Source organism: Ixodes scapularis, unplaced genomic scaffold (genome assembly GCF_016920785.2).
Source record: "Ixodes scapularis isolate PalLabHiFi unplaced genomic scaffold, ASM1692078v2 PGA_scaffold2__306_contigs__length_199485367, whole genome shotgun sequence".
Lineage (NCBI taxonomy): Eukaryota > Metazoa > Arthropoda > Arachnida > Ixodida > Ixodidae > Ixodes > Ixodes scapularis.
Genome location: NW_024609857.1, coordinates 12,798,101 through 12,823,950, shown reverse-complemented (window position 1 = coordinate 12,823,950; position 25,850 = coordinate 12,798,101). Strand labels below are relative to the sequence as shown.

General features: G+C 42.8%; 1 protein-coding gene across 2 annotated transcripts in view; it reads left to right on the top strand.

Annotated features, from left to right (window-relative positions):
• Positions 1-9,870: 9,870 nt before the first annotated feature.
• Positions 9,871-25,850, top strand: part of LOC8042934 (sodium-dependent nutrient amino acid transporter 1) — a 29,323-nt gene continuing 13,343 nt past the window's right edge. Inside the window, exons 1-3 of one of the 2 annotated variants that reach the window (XM_029991900.4) lie at positions 9,871-10,345; positions 20,470-20,556; positions 23,519-23,657. In XM_029991900.4, coding sequence (XP_029847760.2) covers positions 10,316-10,345; positions 20,470-20,556; positions 23,519-23,657 — 256 coding nt within the window. In that variant the 5' untranslated portion in view covers positions 9,871-10,315. The remainder of the gene's footprint in view (positions 10,346-20,469; positions 20,557-23,518; positions 23,658-25,850) is intronic. The other variant, XM_040499430.2, reaches the window with a different exon arrangement.

The following is a 25,850-nucleotide window of genomic DNA, read 5'->3' as shown; positions in this document are numbered from 1 at the left end:
ATTGCGTTCTGCGCATGCGGACTCCCAACCCGCAATTTCTTTGCGTACGCGAAAGTTTAGCGTACGGTCCACTACAACTGTCTACTGTCGTCCACCGGCAGTACTACCGTCAACCGCTGCGTCTACTGCGTTAGCAGAAAACTGAATCACAATTGCGCTGTACTGAGATCGACAAAATGTTGCTTGTTTTTGTCTGAAAGGCCATACAAACGTTGAAGTTTTCTTACTCCGGGATTAGAAACATTAAAACCCAGAGTGGTTTTCCTTGCGTGTTCCCAGCCAAATGACAGAATTTTCTCAGCCATGGAAGATCCGTCACGTCGAAATTAGCTGTTTCTTTTTTTCTTTTTTTTTAATGAACAACGATAAGATACTTTCGCATTCACCACGTTGCGTGCGCTACTGCATCGTTGCGTTTTCGGTAGTGCATTGAATTCAGAGCGCGCAACCATTAGTCGCGTCTCAAGTACCACCTTCATATACACATAACAAAAATCCATTTTGGATACAAATAGACCACTAGAAATATCAACGATAATGTAAGCCCTTTAAGACCTTCATATTCAAAACCATCAGGTATTAAATTCTGTGCGAATTCGTGCTTCCTTGAAAAAACACATCGCGCAGTTGTTTCATACTTTATGTACACGTTTTCTCTTTTTTTTTATTTTGATTTACACTTTCCACAGATAGTTTCTAAAGTCCTGAATCAGTGCGAACTCTAGCTTGCAGAAAGCTAATGCAACCGCATTCACTTTTTGCCGGAGTCGACAGACCGACAACTCCGTTTACCGAGTTGTATTCTTGTATTAACTTTTTTTTTTTCTATCGCGTGGTAGATGATGGCATAATTGTACCCTTTTTTTTTTTTATTGGGCATGACTATTTACGATAACCTGCACATCTAAATCTGCCCTTTTGTGTCTGATATTGCCGAAATACGTAATTTCCAACCGTGTGCGCACGCCAGCCGGGTGTTGAGTACTGCCGAGTGATAGACGGAATCTGCCGACCTTCAGATTCGGCAAAGGTCGGCACATGCCGAGCTTTTGAAGGGAAGTTCGTCAAAGATTCAGACAAAATTCGACAATGTGCGAACGCGCAACAACGCGACGGGGCCATGAATCGCAAATGAACGCCGTGCAGTCGTATAGTGTACTACGACCTGCGGTTACAGCGAGGTATGGAGTAGGCAACACGGTAACTGTGCGTTTGTGACCCTTTCCGAGTGTGGTTCTCTTCGGTATTTTGTGCTTCAAAAACAAAAGATCGATTAGTAATTTACGCAGTCCAATGCGCAAGGGACAAATGATGCGGTGACTTCTGGATAACGTGATTTTCATTTGACCTTTCCGCTGATGCAGTGAGGTAGTTTAAACATTGACTGATACTTACTACAAAGCACTCGTCGCAATTATAGCAATCCTGTTTTCAGTTTGTGCCAAAACAAAATAATACTGCGTTTTAATTAGCGTTATTTTTGCGGCTTTCACGCATCAGCATAAAAGTTCGCACAGAACTATCTTGCTCGACGTTGCACATCCGACATTCCTAACTCTTCCTATCTTCCTGAATGTACGTCTCTGTCCTAACATCAGAAACCGGCGTTTATAAAAACTATGCGTTGCGAATATAGGACGCGCACCTTCATGCAAAGTTGACGTCATGGGATTAAAATCGAAAAATATGCATGTTTAAAACAAAATTGTTATCTATTCTGGTGAAGGCTCAGAAAACTTTGCATTCGTTTCCGCGTACGAAAAGCTGACTCCCAGAGAAAGTAAAAACGCAGTGTGATTGCCTTTATTTGTACAAACACTTGCAGGCTCGCGCTGATGAGGCCTCACGATCGAAACTCTCGTATCGCGAATCGTGAGTAATGTTCACATCAACATCGTGATGGCGCATGCAAGGTTTGGGGTGTCTAAACTTTTTTCTAAGTAATAACTAATCCTAGATCAGCTTAAGATACAAATTTAAAAGTTAGACTAAAAAAACAATCTAAAGTGGGTCAAAATATATAATTTATATTGAAATTCAATATTTAGATGATAAATCTGACGTTACGCTATAGAATCTAAGCTCGTTATAACAGACCTTTATTTTTATACCGAGGTTTCGATCTGTTGTAAGAGGAATATATTGTATGCAGATATGAAGTTTAGTCAATGGTACGTAAAGGAAAACTAACCGAACTTCACAAATCAGTATGCTATATCCAAATGTCTGTTGTAATGAGCTTAGACTGCAATTGGGATTCAGAAAAATGACAAGCCGTGAATCAAAGTGCATAGAAACTTTCGCGTGTTCACGCAGGGCGGAAAACTAATGAGAATGAAATAATTGGACGCTGGCAATACTCAATAGATACGACGTAGGACACTAAGCATGGGAACGCAAAGGAACGTTAACATGCGCAAATGCAGAGATATGGGAACTAAGAATGATGACGGATGTGATGACAATGTCCAATGAATAATGTGACGAGATCCTTGTCGATACGCTTAATGATACCTTCGTTTACGTTGTTGGTGCGCGTTGCGACGCCCTTTCTTTCCGTACACTTATTTTTGCGCCGGTAGCTGAAAGCGAGCCGCGGGCCGGGCTTTATTAGAAGAAGACTTGTGCCCGTTACTTCAAAAATGTCATGGATTGCAATTACAAATTACAGAGCCTCAAACGTAATGGATTACCGTTACAAATTATTTTCGCTGAAAAGTAACGAATTACTTTACTCGTTATGTTACAAAATAACTTTCACGTTACTTTTCCAGTACGCGTATCAAGAAAAACAATAGAAACAATTTTGATGTTTCCGAAAATGTTCTCCAAAACTACTTTCCATTTCTCATACACCCGTATTCTGGTAGTCCTTGTAAAAATAAAATATTTTACTTGACAGAAAGATTGTAGGTGCACTCCGTTCGCCTGTAAGCTGACAAGGCAGCGAAAGCTGCAACCACATCCGCCATCCCGCTAGCATACAGCGACCGGAAATGATCCCTGGAACTGTGCAGACAAAGCTAGCAGTGCGCATGCTCAGTAGCAGCATCTACCTCCACTAGAAGGTGCGGTGGTAAGGAACCGATCTACGAAATCTCCCATTGGAAACGGGCCTTTCAAGTGATGTAAAAGTCAAAAACGATTAAACACGAAGAGGTTTTCCAGAAGAAAAATGCGATGGAGGGCGATCGAAAGAAACTAAGTCTGCTCGACATTGTGTTCCTGGTCTTTGTTTTTCACATAGTATCTTCACGTCTTTCTAGTGGTTCTGGTGACCGGTCAGGCAAAAAAAAAAATTTTTTTTTTTGTTACTGTTTTTTTCGCGTTGGTTTCTATTTAAATTTGTTAAACTTGCTCTTTCTATGCCTCTGAATTGGCTGCTTATATTGCTCCGGTTTCTTTATTATGTTCATATTGAAAAAAAGCAACGAGTAATTAAAGTAATCCGTTACCAATATTTTGTAACGAGATTACATTACAAATTACTGCTGCAAAAAACGTAACGTGGCAATTACAAAATTACTTGAAAAATCAACGCATTACAAGTAATCCGTTAAATGTAACGGACTGCTTCCAAGTCTGATTAAAAGTACCGCGTCCAGCCACGGGCCGATCGGAAGACCTCGGGCCGATTGAACGGCCGGGGCTTTTAGATCTTTCGTATAAAGCAACACAGGTGGAAAGGTTCTTGGTTAGGAGAACAAACGCTCGTTTTCGCCTGGCGTACAAGGCAACCGAAATATTGTGAATTCAGGGCCGAGATATAATATGTCTACGAGTCAGCGAAGCGTTGCTCCGCGCAACCAGAGGCTGTTGGCACGGGAGTTGGTCAAGGATCACATATGGCACATTATTTGTCGCGCTTGCTTGACTGCGCGGCCTGCGCGAGGATACGCGACTGGTTGGTTCAGCTTCACATTAGCGCAAATCCGGCGCAAAGATAAAAGCTGCTTGCAGAGCTCGTGCGGCTGGTTGTTAAGACTGAATAAGGCCGCTACTAGTCAAACTAGGCTAGAAGTATAGATAGGCAAGACATGATGACGTGTTTTTTTTAGTTGTTCACGCGGTAGTAATGAACTTGGAACACGTAACTTGAGCAACCGTGCCGTTAACGGTGTGGCGTTTAATTACGCTGTACAGTTGTTGTCTCGCAAAACTATAAGACATTGGATTACTCGCGGACAGTTTTGTTATGCCGGGCTCGCTCAAGAAGAAAAGGCTTTCTAATGGTTGTTATTACACGAGCCAAAGAATTAGTGACTCTTTGCAATTCTTTTTATTTTTTTACAAATTGATTTTAGCAGCTGAGAACGCTATAGCTATTACAAAAACTTACAAGAATTCAATTTAAAGAATAAACTCTTTTAATTTCTATTTTACTTTTTCCAACGTTAATAAGAGCGACATTAAACGTGATGCAAACTATTAGAACGCATTAGAAATTGTTAGTATAATCGGAAATTGAAAGCCATAACAATGCATTGAAATGAAACTTTTTGAAGAGAACGTCTTTTCGATTTTGAAAATTCGTTATATATTACTGCCGCAGTTTGACTTTGCGCAGTATAGTGATGTGTTCTTCTGTCTGATACAGTAGTAGTGCAACCGGAATACACAGTAAAATGTATGTACTCACATTACAATTTTGTTTTTATTGGAAGCAAAAAAAGAAGACAGAGTGCGACCCAGACTATGTACGCATGGTCTCCCCAAATGATCAGTTCACTCTTTTTTCTACGTCATACGCGAGTTGCGTTTTTTAACGGCTTTATGTACAAACATCATGATTTTAAATGCTTCACGCGTGCTAAGTTATACATCGGACCAGTTTTGCGGGGATTTTGGGGAAATGAATTAACTTTGTCTTTCCCCCTCAGGTGTATCGGTATTGAATGCGCCTCCACTGTGTGGCAGACCTTCATAATAAAGTTGTCTATTAATGCCTGAAAACACGTCAAGCTCTGGCCCAGCTAAATTTTTCTTTAAATATTTAGAAACTCAAAGCAAGGACGGTCTTTCAAATGCCATTCAGGGGGTAAAAAGCGAGAGTTCAATGAAGGCTAAAACCGCTAAGGTTGACGCCGAGCGGGTAAAAACACAAAAGGATAGGATTTATAGCTGCCTTGTTTTGTTATTTCGCTTTTATTTTGCTTTTGTTACCTCCCCGTACGTTTTTCTCTCAATCTTCGCCCGCATAATTTATGGGCTCGCATGAAAAAAAAAAAATCTGATGGTGAAAAAAGAGACACGTATACGACACGGACAGGCGTTTTTTACGTACGTGTCGTACGTGTCTCTTTTTTCGTCCTGTTTGTTTGCGCCTTTTAACCTTTTAATCGATATGAACTAACTAGCCCCAACCAAAGTTCTAGTGAAACACACGCAGGTGGTCAGAATTCAGAGCCAAAAAATCTTCAAATCAAACACCTTCCAGCGCAATCAAACAGTCCGAGAGATACAACGCTCCACTGTTTAGTGCTACAAACTGCTAACACGACTGTATCTTGTGTCACTACATAAAAGTGTATGACTTCCTTATATTCAGGATATATACTGAGCACACTGGGTCAGTGCTTAGACTTATGCAAGTGAAAAGATTGCGAAAGACAAGGAAAGAAAACGTCTTCACTAAACACTTTTGGCTAAACGTATGTTCGAGTGTTTTGAAGATAGTTGCATAGTTCGTGAAACCAATTATAATCTAAAGTAAGATACAAACGAAAGTTTACAAGCACGTACACATATACACGACTAAAAATAAATGTCTTCCCGGAAACACGAAGTGTTGCGGAGGAATATGACGTTCCGCCAGCTTTAGCGCCTGCTCAAACGACTGGCAAATTTGAGGTGCGCCGTCGGCCGACCGGCCCTATTTGAACAGCAAACATCCAAGCCCATGAAGTCGGTTGCAATGCATGAGAGCATGGGCGCGACAGGAACATTCAACGCGCCGAGCCTGCTCTTGTAGTTCCGTGTTCACTACTTCCTACGGCGATGCGGTCTGTAGGAGGTAAGCTGAATTGTCGTGGCATATATATATATTTTTCTTTTTTTTTTTCTTTCATGTGACTGTATTTAGTTAGATTTATATCAAGACTTGCTTCATACATGCCAACACATGCCAGTATCTCGTTCGAGCAAGTCTTGTGCACACCGCATTTATGCTCTCAGTGTAGATGTAACGCTGCTGACGGTGCAACAAGCGAGCACGTTAGCTGTCGTACAAGGGTGGAAGTCATGTGCTTAACTCAGAGTCACGCATTTTCACTTGACTTATGCTCCTGGAGAGTAATACCACAACCGGGCTACATACATGACGCAGCACCGCCATCAGGTCGTAAATTTGGTTGGAGGTAGGTGTATGCACAGGCCACGCCTACCTAAATATGAAAGTATTTTAAAGCCTTTACGTTATTTAAAGTACGTTCAAGAGCTTCCCAAGTGTTCATTGTATGTTATCAGCCTTTTAGAGTGTGAGTTTAAACGTGATATTTTTTAGGTGGGAATGACTGACGTGAGAATAACTGATCTTTATCACTATTTTGATGAGCATACCTCTCGAGAGAGCGTTTGGCAGATAAAAAAACGGTTCCTGAATGACTAAATGTTGTGAAGAAAAAGATATTTCGAGACTTAAGTTTTAAGAACAGTCAGGTATTTAATTTGGGAAGGAAATTTTTCGAGAAAGTACATTATTAAGATTAACCATTTATGGGCCTCCCTATGGTTGCAAGAAAGATTGACGTGAAATAAACAGGCATCAAGACGTAATCGCAACGCCTCCAAACAATATTAAAAAAAAAACAATATTTCCTCTTTTTAGACACGGAATTTTTTTGTTTATTTGTCATTCAAGACAGAAATATTCGCGAAGTATCATTGTTACCAGAGAAGTGAATAGCGTACAACCTTTGATTTGCTTACGTAACATTAATATAGGGAGGTTTTTAAAACTTAATGTTTAGAAACTCGACATGGCAGTGAAATAAAAGCAAACGAAAAAGCGGGGTCGCCCTCCCACCTGAGCAGAAAACAAAGATCTGGACCCGTGAATTGCAGAACCGCTAGTTTCTAAAGTGGTGTTTCCCAGACTATGCTACCCTGCAACCCAGTGATAACGTAACATAGCGTGTCGCAACCCTGCCCCCTGTTGGTGTTTCGTGATGCCGCAAGCTTTCCGATTTTAGTGCATGGACAGCAGTACCAAAAATTGACACGGAAGTTTTACTGGACAGTTATCCTAGTCAGAGTAAATCAACTGACATACAAACCATCGCCAAAAAAAAAATGCATGCTATTATGAATGAATGATCCTAATGAATAAAGTAAGCTTATTTCTTGGCGCACAGTTTCTCAAAACGAGGCCAGCGTTTGGACACCGAAACTCTCAGCTACGTCCAGATTTCAAGCTGCAACGTCTACTTTGTTCCAATGACATCACCGCAAAACAAAAAGAAAAAAAGAAAGAAAGAAGCAATTTGAAGATTTTGAAGCAATCCGAGGCTGAGGAAATACGAAATTCGACGCCAACTTTCTTACACCCTCTACCTCGGGTTGATTGAATATGTTCATCATACAGCAGCTAAATAAAGGGCGTCTCTTTTTATTCTTTCAGATTTGTTTAGAAAAAGCCGTGGAAGCTACATTTATACGGTTTGTGGAGGTGAGTTATAGGGCCAAGGGGACATATTATAGGGAAATAGTCGCAACTATCAGTCGGCTGATGAAGTGAAATTTGTTAATTAACTTTTTAATTAGTGCAAATAGACATATGGGTCCAATTAGAAACTTGCTAAGCATCATCGAAGACCACTAAATCAACTTGTTTTAGAAGGATATAACGCCGGGGCAGCATTCTAAGGCGTTCTGTAAAAATGTTCCATTTGCCCGCGCTTCTAGATTTCGGTTTCTTATCGGAGCGCATCTCTGCGCCCGCGGTCCTGCTCCCCAGTGGCTGAGGCGCGCAACACACGGGCGCCGCACTTCCCTCTATTCTACGAGGGAGGCGAGGAGGTGGCTTTGCGGCGCGACCACCGGGGAGCAGGACCGAGGGCGCAAAAATGCGCTCCGATAAGAAACCGAAACCTAGAGACGCGTCCAAATGGAGCGTTTTTACAGAACGTCGTTAAATGCTGCCCCGGCGTTATATACTCCGAAAAAGAGTTGATTTAGAGGTTTTCGATGATGCTCAGCAAGTTTCTAATTGGAACTATATGTCTATTTCCACTAATTAAAAAGTTAATTAACAAAGTTTACTTAATTAGCTGAGTGATAGTTGCGACTATCTCCCTACAGTATGTCCCCTCTGGCCGTATAACTCACCTGCACAAACCGCATAAGTGGAGCTTTCACGGCTTTTTCAAACAAATCTGAAATAAACAAAAATAAACACTTTATATACACGAACTCATCTCTGTTACGTCACGGCGCGGTGGTAACGCGTCGGACGCACTTCCGGTCCGGGGCTGTGGGCGGAAGTGCCCATGCGAGACGTGTATTCCTGCGTTGTTTTGAAAGGAACCAGACAAAAACCTGCCTTCTTGTCAAAATGCTGCGGCTGGGGCTGCACCAAAAGGGTCGAGAAAGGTTTGAAGGTCAGTTTTCATGCACTCGGTTCGTCCGAGAACCTGAAAATGTGCCGTAAAAAAGGAAAACCAGACGCCGTCGGACCACGATTGCTTGGGCGGGAAGCATTTTCGGTTGAAATCACGGATACTTCTTGGCATCAGATTTATTCGTTTTGTTCCAAAATGAACGCCGGAAAACCGTCAAGTTGTACGGACCACCTGCGGAGTACGTTCAGTTCAAACGGTCGGCTGATCGTTCGAACTGTCGTCTGCTCTTTCAAACGTTTCTGCTTGTCGTCTGCTCTTTCAGAGGACACCGGCCCGTAGACCAAACGTGGGCCCGGTACTTGCGATAAGAAGTGCAGGCCTCAAAAGACTTAAATTTGAAGGTTGGTAAGCCGGCTCGACGTAAACAGTAGACACAAGGAGATGTTGATCATTGTTACCAGTGGCCGTCGCCGATTTGTTATGCCTGATTCACTTGGTTAGATTCTGCTTGCGATTTTCAGTATCGACGTCGACCATCTCAGCTACGGTTCACGCTTTTGCAGTTCGAGCGACGTCGCTACTGAAAATTGCGAGCGAAATCTCATCATGTGAATCAGGCTTTAGCGTACATTCTGCGGCGTCCAGGCGGAATGAATCGCCGCGTGTCAGATTGTTCACGCGAAGTTTTGCGGTGTAACGAGCCTCGTTAATTTCGCTGACGCCGCTCAAGTAGTCAGTCATCGTTAGGAGGACGTAGAATCAATAATTCCAACGCGAAAAAGAGCGCGGGGGCTCACACCGACGCCGACAACATCGCATTTCAATGGTTTGTTTAGGGGCGACGGCGAGCTTCTCGCCCACACCCCCATCGCGCATGCGCGGCGCCGGTGGCGTCCGCTAGGGCCGCTCGGGGCGCTCCGGTTTGTTTGTAAACATGAGTTGGTGTATATGTATACTGTAAACGACATAACTTTCGCAGGCTCAAATTTTCGCGAATCGGGCAAAAGCTGAAAATTTGAAGATAATCGCGGGTTCTAATTTTCTCGAATCGAGTGTAGCTTCCGTAGCGTTCGCATATTGCCCGAATGGTTCGCGGGACGTACGTATTTTTCGCGAGTTGTAGGCCATTCGCGAAATTCGCGAAACTTTAGTCGTTTGGAGTATATATATATATATATATATATATCCCATCTTTTCCAAAACGCACGCCCGAGCGATGCTAGGCGCGTGGCATCCTCCCGCTCAAGGTGGAATAATCGTTCGGCAAACACACGGCAATATCTGGGACGGCATCACGCCGAAGGCTCGATGCACCTCCTCGCGTGCGTCACCGCCGCGGTGCGGCCTACATCGCTATCCGCTGAAAGAGTTTGCGTCGAGAGAAAGAACAACCTCCTCTTCCCCTTTTTTTTTTAATTTTCGTATTTGTTCGGTTTGTCGTGCCTCTTTCCTCGATGCAAGCCCCTCGCAACCTCGGCTTCTTATTATGAAAAGAACCTGTCTCGACAGAGCGCCGGCAATGCCGAGCATGGCCGGTAGCGTTTCTTTGGAAAGCTCGGGTTAATTTAGCCTTCAGTCGTCTGATAACTGAAAAGTATTATTCTCCAGATACGGTGCTTTATCCACCCGCGATAATGGCTGCCGACCCTTTTTGCCGCGACGGGCGACGGTGTCTTTAATTCCTGGCTGACTGGGCGACCCGCACGACGCTTCGTCGGTTATCCCTTTAAAGCCGGCTGAAGGATTTCACGGTCAACATGAAGCATCGCCAGGAATGGGAACTTCAGGTAGCGTAGAACATCCTTTTCTTTTCCCTCTTGGAAACACCGCGCAGCTGAGCTCTTGCTAATGTTAACTTGACTATGGTTTGCAATATTTTTGGCATGTTCTGTTTGTGTATAGGATAGTTCATTCCGTCCTTTAGCAGTTCATCAAGTGCACGTCCTCTCACAGACGCTGTACATGTCAATTCATTTCAGTCAGCTCGCGATGAATACATTTAATATTTATGAACGAACTTCACATTCGTTCCCAAATCGGGCATGAACCAACTTGAATAAATTTTCCGAACTGAGATATCCTCGTTGCCCATACCATGCACACATTCAATTCCTGAAATACTTGCAAGCGTGTGTAAGAGGTTGCAACTGAGCTTCATGAACCGGTAATGGCTAAATTACTTAATATTATCGTTATTCGCTGTGGGAACTTCCGAATTTCTACAAGATACGCGGACGCAATAGCTTCTCGGGATCTCTGGCATATAACTGTAACCTGCACTTTTCACAGTCAGATGCAGTTATATTCGTTATATCATGTGCACAATGTGCACTCATGTAATGAAGCCAAACCGGCAGCCAGAAGGTCAAGTAGGTTCGGCCTAGGAGAACCAGTTATTCAAACCCGTGGATCTTATGTCCACGTTCTGATCGATACAGGTTTAAGATTAGGTACAGCCTCCAGATGTTTTAACAATATCGGGAGGGATCGGTGGCCGAGTGGGCTAGCGCACAGCTGCCCGGAGCACGTGGGGCGAAAGCTCGCGCTGCAGAACCAATTGTGAGGCAGACCAAGTTCTAGGCTTTATAAAGATACACGCAACCCAATTTTTTAACAATATCGCGCGAACGTCTCTCGGCCGGTAGATCAGCACCTTACGTCCCACATAAAAAAACACGTATCACTCTTATCCTTAGTTTAGCAGGTCATTCATAAAATCACCTATGCTCTGAATTTTTACAATACATATGCCGCCTCATAGTCATAACCACTGAGCTTTGTAAAGAACTAGAATTCGCGTGATATAGCTTGTCACAACAACTTAATTATTTTTTCCCTCCAAACGCAAATTTGTCAATCATATAATAGTCATGGTCAAATGAAATGCGATCAACGGACCGGCAACCGAATGGTTCGGTTGTTCGATTTACCAACAATCCTAAAAAAAACCTCGCGTAGAAGTTAATCGAGCGCAAACTCATTTACACCATCCATTTTTTTATTTTTTTTTCAGTAGATGCTAAGATACTAGCGTCAACACAGTTAAAGCTATCGAAAGCGTTCCTCGGACTTCTTTCACAACAATTTCACAACGATGTGTAGTACAAAAGGTCCCACTTTCTCCGGAGGCCCTACCTACCATTCACCTTTTCCTTCCGCACGTGTCATCTGACTCACAATAACGTCAAAACAGCTCTCCACCACAATCGCCGAAGGGAGTGTTGCCTTCCCTCTCCCCCTTCTTTCACGCCTTCTAAAGATATCGCTCGAATACGGTTTTCAGCGCAACGAGCAACCGACCGACGGGGACGCCACTTTTCTCCACGTCACGGTTCGGTCCATTCCGACTCTCTCAATGCCGCACGTGCCTGCGTCGGCGGCCGGCGCGAACTTCTTTCCCCCTTCTTTCCGTTCCAACCTTACAGCGCACCGCAGCTGCATGCAACGAGCCATCTCCACCAATCCGTTGCTCCTCCGCGATTGCTCCTCGCCGTAGCTGTAAGACCACGTGACAAACAGTGAGTTCTGGATTGGCTCCGGTAGCTCGCAGCGTCCTCTGCGGTTTATGGTAAGGTCGCGAAACGGAGTGTTGCGTCCGGTCGCGTTTGGAGGCAGGAAAACCCGTTTGCAACGAAGGACGCCATTCGTCGGCCCTGCCGCCGTCAGAGATGAAAAAAATAAAAAAATCAAAGAAAGGCGCCACGTGTGGGGATTTCCCGAGGTGGGGCCAGAGACCTCCGGCCCACTGCATTACCCAGGTGTTTCCACGATCCGGACATCGGGCAGGAAACGCCACGAATCGGTTCCTGCTCTTTTGTGGAGCGGCGGTAACAGAGAGAGATGATATGACCTCAGATCGGAATACATCGAGGATTGCGAAAATGCCAGGTGTAAGGGACGCAAATATTCAGCCCGATTTCTCCGACGCTCGCTTTGTTTACATTAGGATAGAATAGTGATTTCGTGCCTATCGGTCTTTCTGTGACCCCTTCTGCGGGAGACGTTCGTCTCGTTCGCCTTTCCGTCGCTTATCATCCTGGCAGGATATGCATAGTCACGGCGCGGAGTACAATATTTCGCGGAGGCTCCGAACATAACCCACACTTTCAGAAATAGGGGGTGTGCAGGGGTAGACCCCTTGTCCCATATGTAACACCTAAAAACTACATTTCGTCGTTCTGGCCACTCACGTCGAGCTGGCGATACCAACTTTTGCACTGGGCTTGATAGCTCTTGAATATAACGTAGTAAATAGCTAATGTGCGTAGCAAATACTACAAGAAAAAAATACTGAGCTTTTGCAGCAGGTCTAAAAAAAACTTTATTGTCTTACTGTAGCCTTTAATGGGTACATTATCTATTTTAATAAGTTGTATCGCTTGACTATCAAGCCGCTCATGGAAGTTGGTATCGCCAGCTCGCCGTCGGTGGACAGAACGTCGAAATGTAGTTTTGGGGTGTTACATGTGGTACACCCTCTGTACACCCTCTATTTATGAGAGTGCACAGTCCAGTGAACAAAGATGGCAGCGCGCAGAGGGCGATGTATAGAGTCAATCAATCAATCCATCAGTGTGTAATATAGTGTCCGGAAACAAACCTTTAGGTTTTTGTGCTGGCAGAAAGACGGATAGGGTGTCGCTAATGATGGTGGATGTTTTTGTGTGAATTTGCGTATTGCACTGACTAGGATTCGCTCTCATTCGTCAGACTGTTCGACAGTTATACGATGTTTTGAAAATAAATGTTATTTACCCTGATTATAATTTTTTTGTACTAAGGGGTTCATGTTTAGTTTTATTTTATTTCACTTTTTTTCTGTCAAATGCGCACAACTGTTCAAAATTCAGAACTGCAGCCGCTGAGCTATGCGATAACGTACCACACTGCATTTGTTAAACTAAATCATCCACCACAACATTTGTAATGATTGCAGTGGATCATTATAGCTACAACGTTACATTTTGTCTAGTGCATGTTTAAAAAAATTAAATGTGATTAAAGGTGCAGGTTTAAGGTTTCAGGACAACCTGGCTTTTATCTTATCCCTCTTCTTCAATATACTCCTATTTCCAGTGGTCGGATATCTAGTCAGTGAATGTTTGGAAATGCGACTATTGGATACCAGCGATTGATCAAAGTTTATTTTCTATCATTACCACTAGCTATGGTCTGACAGGTTAAGAGCAAATTAAGCTCCTCCCACCTCTTTCCACTTCAGCAGAGCGAACTCTGGAGAGGAGGCGACACCCACTCCAACGTTCGCTCTGCTGAAATGGAAAGAGGTGGGAGGAGATTCCACTCCACTCTTAACCTGTCACGGACTATAGCACCAACAGACTTGCACCGGATCAAAAAAATTAACGGACGTCTGTGGTCTACGTCAGAGATTATGTCCAGAGTCAGTGGTGACAACTTAGCCGTCAAGAGTTTTAAAGGTGATGAGTGTGAAATGTGTAAAATATGTGAATACGTGTTTAAGGTCTGACTCTACATACAAGAAAGTAGAGGTATGTATAGATTCAGGAGAATGCAAGAGTACTACAATCAAAATAAAAATATATAAGGGGGAAGGGCAAATCTTGAGCAGCAGGCACCAGAGTGTCAAACCGGAACCGAAGCGAAAACCGGAACTGAACCGTTATTTTTAGCCGAACCGGAACTGAACCGAACAGAAATCTTCGCCGCCATCTTGGAACTGGAACGGAACTGAATCGGAAAAAAAAAATGTAAGAGTAACCGGTCCAAGACGGCTCACGGTATTTTTTCTTTATTACAAAATGCACGTTTGAGAAATAAAAATTGGCAGCTAATATTTCTATATAGTGATTTAATAGTCGTATACCGAATTGCAATGTAGGAGAAATTGTGGATTATCACGGCGCTTTTCTAGTGGTACGGTGGTAAATCATGTGTCACGTGGCCACACGACATCATGGTGCTCAAGATATGCTGTCGTAATGTCACGTCACATTTTGTAAATTAGATGTCACAATATATATGGTGAGACGGGGTGTATTCTATAGTTTCATGCACTGTAATGAATTTTTAAGTTCAAAAGCACAATTAGGATTCAAGTTTTAATACTGCTACGCAAAGTTGTACCACTCACGGGTATTTTAGGCACCTACCAGACTTCGTGATAACCTTTCGCTGCAGGTTAAATGTATGCGACTGAGGTAAACAACTAGATATTGAGTGTATAAACACGACCTTTAGCATGTAATTTTGCTTTTCTTTTACTGTTTCGTCGTAAGTAAATGTATAAATTTTTATATATTTTTGGTATGTAAAAATAAAAGTGGATTGTACGAATAAAAAAAAAAAAGCTATTTAATTACTCGCTTTACGGTGGCTTCTCCGACCTCTGCTGGAAGGCCCAAGAGGTAGGAGAAGCCAGTTCTCCCTTTCACCAGTGCTCACTCCAAGTCAGTTAAGCATGGCATAGTGAGGTCAGTTTTCAAGTCCTCATACTCCAAGTCGTGCACGCATTTCTCTGAAAGTAGCCTGAAGTTGCAGCAGCACAGGTTGGAGAAAGCAGGCTTTCCTACTGACCTACTTTGTTCCAACCTTGAGCGGTTCATTCTCAAACCACAACTTCCGCAAGCTGTTTCCAAAAGGAAAGGTCGTTTCGCTGTGATTCCCTACATGCACAACTCCGCGCACCGTTTGAGATCTATCGCGCCCAAGTTCGACACGAGTGTTGTTTTTTCTTGTCGTATGCGCCTAAAACAGATGTGCAAAAAGGTTAATGGGAGCGACAGTCCCAGAGGGTGCAATGTAAAGCATGCCAAAAAGTTCGTAGAATGCGAAGAAAGAAAGGTTTATTCCATTCCACTAAGCTGTAGCAGTCAGTACATTGGACAGACTGGGAGATGCGTCAACCATCGACTCAGAGAACACAACTTGGAAGCATCAAAGGCTTCAAATGAGTCGTATCACCCAATTGTCGTTCACAGCCGCACGTGCGATGACTGTACTCCTTATTTCTTTGATACTAGAATATTGGGCGGGCACAACAACAGATTTGGGAGAGAAACCATTGAATCATTTGCCAAGGGGACTGTAAATAACAACATTTCTGCACCTTCATTATCATTGACAAAGACAGAGGTCGAATCCCTAACACCAGAGATTACTAGATTACTGACACCTCGTCGTGACGCTAGAGCTTTTTAAAGCCTGTTAATACTGCAGATTGGGCGAGTTGGTAAGGCATCATCACGAACCAGCGCAAGTAGACAGTTATTCAAAATCCAAATACACAAAAAATACACTCACACAGCGCTGAACTATCAACTGAATTGTATTTCAAACTTCCTCTTCTTCGACCCCAAGGAATAGGTTGCCAAGGAAGAAAAGGGGAAAGAAAAGGCAAATGGGGGAAGGCGAAAGAAAAAGAAAAGGAAAACAGATGAATAGAAGACAAAGGAAAGCGAAATAAAGGAGAATACTACTAATGCACCAGAGTCCAAGAGTTACAAAATTTACAAAAAATAATTACAAAATTAATCACGAACAGGTATAAACCAGGTGATAAGCTGGCCTACTGTCGACTACACTCTCGGCGTAAATAGTTTGAGTGATGAAAAAAGTCCAAGAGTTACAGAAATTAGTTGTTAAATAATATAAGATGTAGACAAAAATCAGTGCTTATACTGGCTTACTGTCTTAAACACCTTCTGTCTAAATAATGTAGTTCTTTCTCCGATAAAGCTAAGGACGGAGTGCTGACGCACTGGGCTTCTCGTCTTGCAATGTTCTCCGCTTCTTTAATTTCTCGGGTGAGCTGGTTTTTACTCCTGCCTAACACAGCACAGTTGTCCAGTCGCGCAAAACAGCCACAATCCCTACAGTGAATACCTAGGTGACCGGAGTTGGCATTGGCAATGTTGTTGTTGTGCTCTCGCAGGCGGTCGTTTAAACACCGCCCCGTCTGTCCAATGTACTCTTTTCCACAGGAAAGGGGAAACGAATAGACTACCCCTTCAACACATGGGACAAAGTTGGATCTGTGTTTCTTTGCGCAGCTGACGGTGCTGATTGTCTCATGGTCTACAGAAAATAGCGAACAGAGTGAATGTGAATGTAGTGTTTTCAGCACCACACAAACTTCACAGCCTCTGCAAAAAAGTAAACACCTCCTCAATCAGCACCGTCAGCTGCGCAAAGAAACACAGATCCAACTTTGTCCCATGTGTTGAAGGAGTAGTCTATTCGTTTCCCCTTTCCTGTGGAAAAGAGTACATTGGACAGACGGGGCGGTGTTTAAACGACCGCCGTCGAGAGCACAACAACAACATTGCCAATGCCAACTCCGGTCACCTAGGTATTCACTGTAGGGATTGTGGCTGTTTTGCGCGACTGGACAACTGTGCTGTGTTAGGCAGGAGTAAAAACCAGCTCACCCGAGAAATTAAAGAAGCGGAGAACATTGCAAGACGAGAAGCCCAGTGCGTCAGCACTCCGTCCTTAGCTTTATCGGAGAAAGAACTACATTATTTAGACAGAAGGTGTTTAAGACAGTAAGCCAGTATAAGCACTGATTTTTGTCTACATCTTATATTATTTAACAACTAATTTCTGTAACTCTTGGACTTTTTTCATCACTCAAACTATTTACGCCGAGAGTGTAGTCGACAGTAGGCCAGCTTATCACCTGGTTTATACCTGTTCGTGATTAATTTTGTAATTATTTTTTGTAAATTTTGTAACTCTTGGACTCTGGTGCATTAGTAGTATTCTCCTTTATTTCGCTTTCCTTTGTCTTCTATTCATCTGTTTTCCTTTTCTTTTTCTTTCGCCTTCCCCCATTTGCCTTTTCTTTCCCCTTTTCTTCCTTGGCAACCTATTCCTTGGGGTCGAAGAAGAGGAAGTTTGAAATACAATTCAGTTGATAGTTCAGCGCTGTGTGAGTGTATTTTTTTGTGTGTTTGGATTTTGAATAACTGTCTACTTGCGCTGGTTCGTGATGAAGCTTTTTAAACTTTTATATTTATAGCACATTTCCCTTTGGGACTGTAAACAACAATATCTCCGCACCTTCATTATTATTGACAATGACAAAGGTCGAATTCTAAGTAATCGGAGATAACTAGATTAGTGATACCTCGTCGTGACGCCAGCGCTTTCTAAATTTTTATATTTACAGTAAATTCCCTTTCCTTTATAACAATTGTCTCCTTTTCCTTTTTGAGAACGTTGAAACCTTTGGGGAGCGGTTTTATCGTTGTGTTATTTTATGTTGTTGCTAAATGAAAGATGTCCTGTTTCCGTCCTCGCTCTCGCTGTTTTATACTTTCACGTTTTGTATCTATTAACGAACTCGCTCGTTTTCAATTAGAATGTTTAAAGCATGCAATGCTTTTTTTAACGCTACGCTTAAATTCCAAAAATTTGTCCGTCCGGCCGTCCTTGCATTTCCCGCTAAATTTAGCGGAAAAGTCGATATCACGAGATATATTGCAATTCAGTTCCCCGGCTAAATTTAGCGGGAAGATTGATGTCATGTGACCTGGTACGTCATGGGGCATACAGACCAGTCCAGGTTCCCCGCTAAATTTAGCGCAAAAATTGACGTCACGTGACCTATATACACCGATTCAGTTTCCCCGCTAAATTTGGCTGGAAAATGGCGTCACGTGACGTCACCTGAAGTCACATGACTTATACACCTTGAGGAAAATGACGGTACGAGACCTCTACATCAATTCGGTTTCGTCGCTAACTTTAGCGGGAAACCAATAATACACTAATGCGGTTACCTGCTAAATTCAGCGAAAAGAATTCATGTCTTATGATCTAGATATAAACCCAGTTTCCCCGATAAATTTTGAAGGGGAAATCGACGTCATGTTACCTATACAACCATTCAGATTCTCGGTTAAATTTAGTGGAAATATATACGTCACATAACACACCAATTCAGTCACTAAATCCGTCTCGGGCCCCCAATAATATATTTCGTTCATTATGGGTAGGATTCCGTCTTGTTTATTTTTTGTGAAATCGTGGTTCGTCGTGGTTTATCGAAGCTTACTTTTGTTAGATCTTATTTATTTTTGTTTCAATATAAAAATAAGTAATGGACATAAACGTACGCTACATGCATAAAACACTCACCGGTATCGAAATATACTTATGTTGCTACATTTTGCACTGGCGCCCTTGCTATTGGCAGAACCAACTTTCTCACGACATGTCTTTAAAAAAAGTGTTACTTTAATAAGCGTCGGTACTAAAAAATAGCCAACGCCTGAACTCCTAAAATCTTCAGCTGCCCTCCACACAGGCACGTAGCCAGAAAAGCGGGGGGGGAGGGGGGGGGGGGACGCCCCCCCCCCCCCCTCCCCCCCCGCAATTTTTGATTTTGCTGGGGCCTCCTCTTCCCCCGCCCCTCCCCCTCATACAGCATTTTGTCATGAACCCATCGAATTAAAATCATGGCTACGTGCGCCTGCCTCCCCATCCTATGAAATCTACAGGTTCGCATCTTCCACTGTTATAAAAACACAACTCTTCTTCCCTCTAAGAAGCACAAATAGTAAGGTTCAAACTGGAAACCGGAACAGTGACTTTTGTCGTGGACCAGAACTACATGGGCCCATTGAACGAACCTTCACGAGATAAACCAGAAACTATTTTGTCAATGACCCAAAATGGAGAAAAAACTTAATTGGCCTCTTCCTAGAGCCCCTAAGCCTGCACATTGACAAACTTTATTCGTAAAGCACCGACTTTGTAACTTTTTATTCCGCCATCCCAACCTCGAGATTCGGGTAAATCCGAATCGCCGAACACTTAACCGGCGAATGTTTTTCGGGGTTAATCGGCTTTATCTGAATACACGGAACCCTAGTTATAGGACTCTGGAGGTAAAGGTCACTGCCAATGTTTGTACACAAAAAGTGTCCACACAAGATGGAGGAGGGGAGTTTGGGGCGCAATGCAGAGCTCAAGTTCGTCTGCTTTTTGCACAAGGGTTGCGATGATATCGGAACGCCGAGCTCTTATTGGCTGATTAAAAAAAAAAAAGTGGGTAGACCTCGCGTCATCTAGCATTGAGGGCTACCCACTATCCTTTCAATCATAGCCAATCAGAGCTCGGCGTCCTTCTGACGTCACCGCAACCCCTGCGCAAGAAGCAGACGACTTGCTCTCCTTATAGTTATGGTGCCTGGAACGCGTCTCCGACTGGTGTGTTTACCGCGGCCAAAAAAGTGGTCCCTTGATTTCCGCCTGATGACGTCATAGAAGTGTCATGCTGTCGCCGGTCGCGACCCTGGCGGCGTCCCAACAGTTGTGGTGTCTGTAGCAGATGCCTGTTCTGCTGCAGGTCGCTTTCCACTGTGACAGTTCACGGAAGCTAGAGCAGCCGGAGTTGGGACGCCTGGGATGCCTAAAGGGACGCAGTGACGACAGCGACATTCGCGTTCGCTCGTGCTTTTCGCCAGCATTTCTGCGGCCAACCGCCAGGATCGCGACAGGCAACAGCATGACACTCGCGTCATTTGTTGCCACATCGGGACCACTTTTGATGTATGGGCGGGATAGGACGCTAAACACACCAGTCAAAGACGAGATCCAGGCACCATAGTATAGTAGAGCGTAACAAAACGCCGCTGTAGCACTGTCAATGCCAAGACCTCGTGCCGGGGGACGCGCATTCACGCGCCACGGAACAAAAAGGAGAAACAAAAGCGTTGAGAACAAAATGGTCAAATGTCTCTTTTGATCCGAACGCGACGTCGATGCTTAACCACTTCGCCTTGACGTGCGGTTGTTATCGCTCCTACTGTATTGTAAGTAACACGAAACTGCCCCAGTCTTTTTTTTTTTTTTTTGTATGGCGAAAGCGCTATTGTATAACTCTTTACCCAGTACAAGGAGGCTGACTCTGTCTCTTTGACAGGACCCTGGGTCCATGTACAAGGAATATCATCGAGAAAATCACGACACCACTCAAGACACTGCGTTGGCACTAAACTCGTTATCGGCGGTAAGTATACTCTTTTGACCCGATAAAAGCTGTCAGCCGTTTTCATTGTATTGCGTGTATCTGGAGAATAAGGAACAATGAGTGACTAAGAATCTAATCAGTGCGCTGCTGATTCAATGAATGCGTCAGGAGCGACATAATCTAGTAATAAGTCGGCAAAGCCTACGTTCGGCACGTGCAACTCCAGCGTCGAGTGGGTGTAGGAAAAAATGTCCCCGGAATAAATGTCCCCGGAAAAAATGTCCCCGGAAATAAAGGCCCCGGAAAAAAAGGCCCCGGAAAAAAAGGTCCCAGATGGAAAGTAGGAAAAAATGTCCCCAAAGGATTTTCTATCTCTGGGTTTCCCTGATCCTCATGTGCTTCGGGCGGTCCGGTCATATGTCCTGGGAAAAAAGGCACCGTGTGGCAGGTAGGGGAAAACGGCTCCGAAAGAGGATTAGTGAGAACGAAATTGTACCGTTTGCATTATATCCCCAAATAAGCACCTTCAATACCTATAATAACTTTGATGACAATTAACCTCTCGTTTCTATAAAGAAATGACCGCATCTCCACGTGGTGAATTATGTTGATTGGGGCGAAGCTCTGGTGGTGCTGATGATACTGATTTTATTGTTCATAGGTAGTGCTGATGGTGCTGATTTTTTTTTTATTGCTCATAGGTATTGCTGAGTTCCGGGTTGCGTTTCGACTTCATTATTACTGCTTTATGGTCGGTGAAATGCAGAGCCAGTGGTTCTTTTAGCGGATCAGCTTGGATCCGCTGGATGCCGTGGGAAAGCATCTCCACGTCCATGTCAGAAAGAGAATGTGTGGTATAGAACGTGGTTATATACGCATTTGAGCATTTGACCGCAGCGCCCTCCGCCCTCTCCTAACGTTGAGCCAATGCATGCAAAGTTTAACGCGATTACATTCGCATTTGACCGCAGCGCCCTCTGTTGTATAGACGTTGAGCGGCTACATGCAACGTTTCATCCATGACATCCTCAGCTCTTGAGTTACCACCCCATCTCAGAGCCCCCTACTCGTCCCGCAGTTAAGGCGATGGACTAGAAATCCATTGGGGTCTCCCGCACAGGCTTGAATCCTGTCGACTGCGCAAACATTTTTTCTTTTTTTAAGAAGACAGATGGGATGGCAATCGATGTGAGCGCGGACGCCGGACGGACAAGGCTAGACCCTAAAAAACTTCGCCCCTTAAAAAAAAAAAAAAAAAAAAAAAAACTAGCGATCGCTTGTTCGTGTTAAGTGTCGCGCTTTTTACCTATTTGGAAAAGGGTACACAAGTACCTCTCAAATTTCCCGACACAATAATTTGGTTTTAGCTAGAAGTGTTATGAATGTTTTATTCACAATGAAAAACAAACACAAACAGTTGAGATGCAATGTTGCAAAATCAGGAATGAAATGACAAACTCTTGATTCATACACAAAAGTCAAAAACGGATTGTACTTGAAGTGGAAAAAATGTCCCTTTGGGGACATTTTTTCCTACTTTCCACCTGGGGCCTTTTTTTCCGGGGACATTTTTTCCGGGGACTTCTTTTCCGGGGACATTTTTTCCGGGGACGTTTTTTCCGGGGACATTTCTTCCGGAACCCGCGTCGAGTAGATCTGCAGAAAACTGAATACACCGAGATATTTTAAACAATACGTTCCGTCAAGTTTTTTTCGCAGCTATCCTAAAACGTAACTTATTCTAAAACAAAATTTAGTACAGCTGAACGAATCATTGCTATAAAAACTGACGCGAGCGCGACAAAAGAAGAAGTATTTTGATTGTCGAGAAAATGAAGAATCTGTATTGCGTTGAATATCACTGTGACCCCAAAATAAGTAACGATTAGTAAATTCCAGTGTGCAATCTCGATTCAAGCCGATATTCAATCGTTAGAACCAGCTTGTATATTCTTTTTTTTTTTTTGTCGTGCTTCTGAGTACTTATTAATCCAGCATTTTCTTTTTAAGTAAAAAAAAATGTATCTCGTGTTTTTTTCTTATACAAACGTAGCGAACGTTGTTACCGATCTGTGATGTAGAAAAATTTAATCCGAAATCTATTTTTTCCAGTGTTTAGAAACACAAAATATTTATTTAGTATATCCGCGCACAAAAGAAACGCGGTGGCATACTGACAATATTGAACCGCCCACGCCTTAACTTCAAGAAAAACGAAGAATTCTGTCTCTGTTGGAAAACAGTAATTCGATGCTCAGACTCAATCGTACTTAGCAACAGTCAAACATCTTTGAAAACGACAAAATGAAATTTTTCAAACTGTTTTGTTTTCGAAAGGAACAAGTTTCGATTTCTCATTAAAACGAATTTCTTTCCCCAGTATTTATGATCATACCCATTATATATGATGCTGTAATACGTTTCACATAACTCGAAAAATTGACGTTTGGAACAATATAGTGAACAAACTTCGAGGTAGTGGGAACAGAAACCATTCGAGCGGTGCCTGTTTCTGAAGGTGTTTGTACACGCCGTTAAAACAGAATAAATTCAAAGTAAAATATTAACTTTCGTTGATTGATTTAGGCATTAATTATTTAACGTAATAATAATAATACTATGTTTTATTTTTCTTTGGGGCCCACAAACAACTGCACGCTTTTTGTGTGGTCCACTGTCATTTCGTGATTACAGCAAAACCAAAACGTAAAGAACGTTTTGGAACTGATGCAAAGTAAAACGCATCAACAAAAAGCTTTTTTTTCGCTTAGTAGAACGATGTGTATATTTTATAATGGCCAGAAAAAACTGGATTGCTGTGCTTCCAAGGCACAAGAATTTAACGTATCTCTTGATCTTTTTTTTCTTTTTGCAGAAATAAGTTTTAGATACAAGGCACATCCAGAGCGCACTTTGCCTTTTCTCTTCCGCTAAAAAAAATTTAAAAAAAAAAAGCCCTAGACATTGAGCATCTTGTGGTTCGTGCTTTCGCACTTTGCAGGGCGACGACGAGAAGCCGGCTGCGGATTCCCGGAAACAATGGGGCAAAGGAATGCAGTTCTTCCTCTCCTGCTTGTCGATTTCCATCGGCCTCGGCAACGTCTGGAGGTTCCCTACTCTCGCATACCAGAACGGAGGAGGTAACCAAAGACGGGTCCGGGAGGAGGGCAACACTGGGTAGCGCTAAGAATCCGTCCGAGGACAAAGCGCATCCCGAGTCAGGAATGTTTCGTATTGTGTTCTTTTTCAAACGGTAATCAAGCTGACGATACAGTGGGCCCTTTGTTCCGGTCTTTGTATAAAGATTCATAAAGCAGTTCGCTCTGTGATTATTATGTTTTTCATATTGATTTATACTGCGCTGCTGGGTTGCACAAAAAATAAACTACAGGAAATAAAAAGATACAAGCCATAAAAGCATCCGCGTCATTATGACCAGACTTTCCTTTTTTTTTTCTCCAGCCATTTTTTTTCAGTCTTTCCTTTTTTCTTGTATTACTTAGCAGCGAAACTGTAATAAACGAAAATTCAGAAACAACAAGCCCATCCTTAAACCTTCATGTATCACTTATAAGCAGTAAGCAAGGTGCGGACTATGTATAATATTTTGTGAAGGAGATTTGTGCGCTCCTTAAAGCGGTTCAATGCATCAGCCACCCAGAAGATTGACATTTCGGCATGATCAACTCATATTTTTAGTATTACTCCCCTGTCAAAAACTTTCGAATAGCTATAGCCCCTATTGGCGTTATAATCATTTATTTCAAAACGTTCAAGGGCAGTTCATTACAATAAGTACTAATCGGTCTCGAACCGCTCTCAGTATGCTTAAAGTCTTCTGTGCTGCACCTAATTATTTACACGCAGCATTGAAGTCGGACGTTAGTACTTGTGCGCGTTGTAAACGTCAACAAGGAATTCATTTTTTATTATTGTTATTTCATACCATCACCTTATCCTTGAAATCACCAATAATATCAGTCATTAACATTTGTTAGCAGTGCTTCTTCAATTTTTCTTGCCAGAACCGTTTGTCTTAGTTAATGAAAGGATTACTTTTCGTGCCCTAAGTCTGAAATTAATAAAGCTATCTAACGACCTCTCGCACATTACACTGCAGGACAGAATTTGTTCAAATAATTCCTCAGAAGGAATCTTAAGTCGTTACCTTTATAAAATAAAAGTCCCGACTTTTTCTAGAAAACCGTTCTTTCATTTTAAGCCCCTGACGCAGGAATTTACCCCTTCGGGAGCTTGCTACCTTCCGACAGATCAAAGTATTTTTATCTTCTACATCGTAAAAAGAAATTTTATATCGGTATTTGAATATTTTAGCCTTATCAAAAAGTGAAAAGTCTCAGCAGGTACAAAAATTCCGGAACTTCTGATGAGATTATACAAATAGGTATACCAACTTGCTTCGGTCGGTTTAGTGAACAACTCCGAATAGCGCCAGGTCTGTCGGCTTTATGTTTATTTTATGTTATCTTTAATACAACGGTCCTCGTAGACAGGTTAGTTAGTATAGCCGATTGCCAGAGCGGAGCTGAGAAAAGAACTCACTGTCGCAAGTCACACCAGCTTTAGAGAACAGGCCGATTTATTTAAATCATATACAGGTTCTCGGCTGCTAAGAATTTCGTAATCAGGAAAAACGGAGAGATGACTAAAACACATTAGCAATGTCCGACAGCAATCCACATTCGTATGTGATGGCCTATAATAGATTTTCACTTTTTTCGCCGCTGCTTTTCAGTTTCGATCACTCGTATAATCATAAATAAACTAGACTCATTGTGCACATCAAATTTCGCTCACGATAAAGTACGGCATAATTTTATGACATCCCTCTTCGTGGCGCATCGCAACATCACCTTCGACAATGTTCGAAGTGGCCTGATCTCGTGACCCTTATCTTGTTTTTCTCTGTCTTATTTTCGACGTCGCTATCTGCCACCCAGACAAACAACCACACGGATAAATTGCGATTAAATATTTGATGGGAAAATCGAAGAATGAAAAACACTCGTTAGACGTCTGGAACGCTATCCAGCTCTACCAGATGCTAAATATAGTTTATGTCCTGCCGACATCAGTTTTGAGACTTCCTCCGTGCAAATTCCGTAGATTAACTAAACTTCATTCGTTATCAATGGAAAAACACGCAGCACTTTGAAATCACACTTTGAAAACACGCAGCACTTTGAAAACACTAAAAATACTTCAAGCCCTGTCGACATCAGTTGTGAGAATTTCTCCGTGCCAATTCCGTAGATTTACTTAACTGCATTCGTTGTCAATGGAAAAAACCACAGTTCTTTGAAATCAGACCT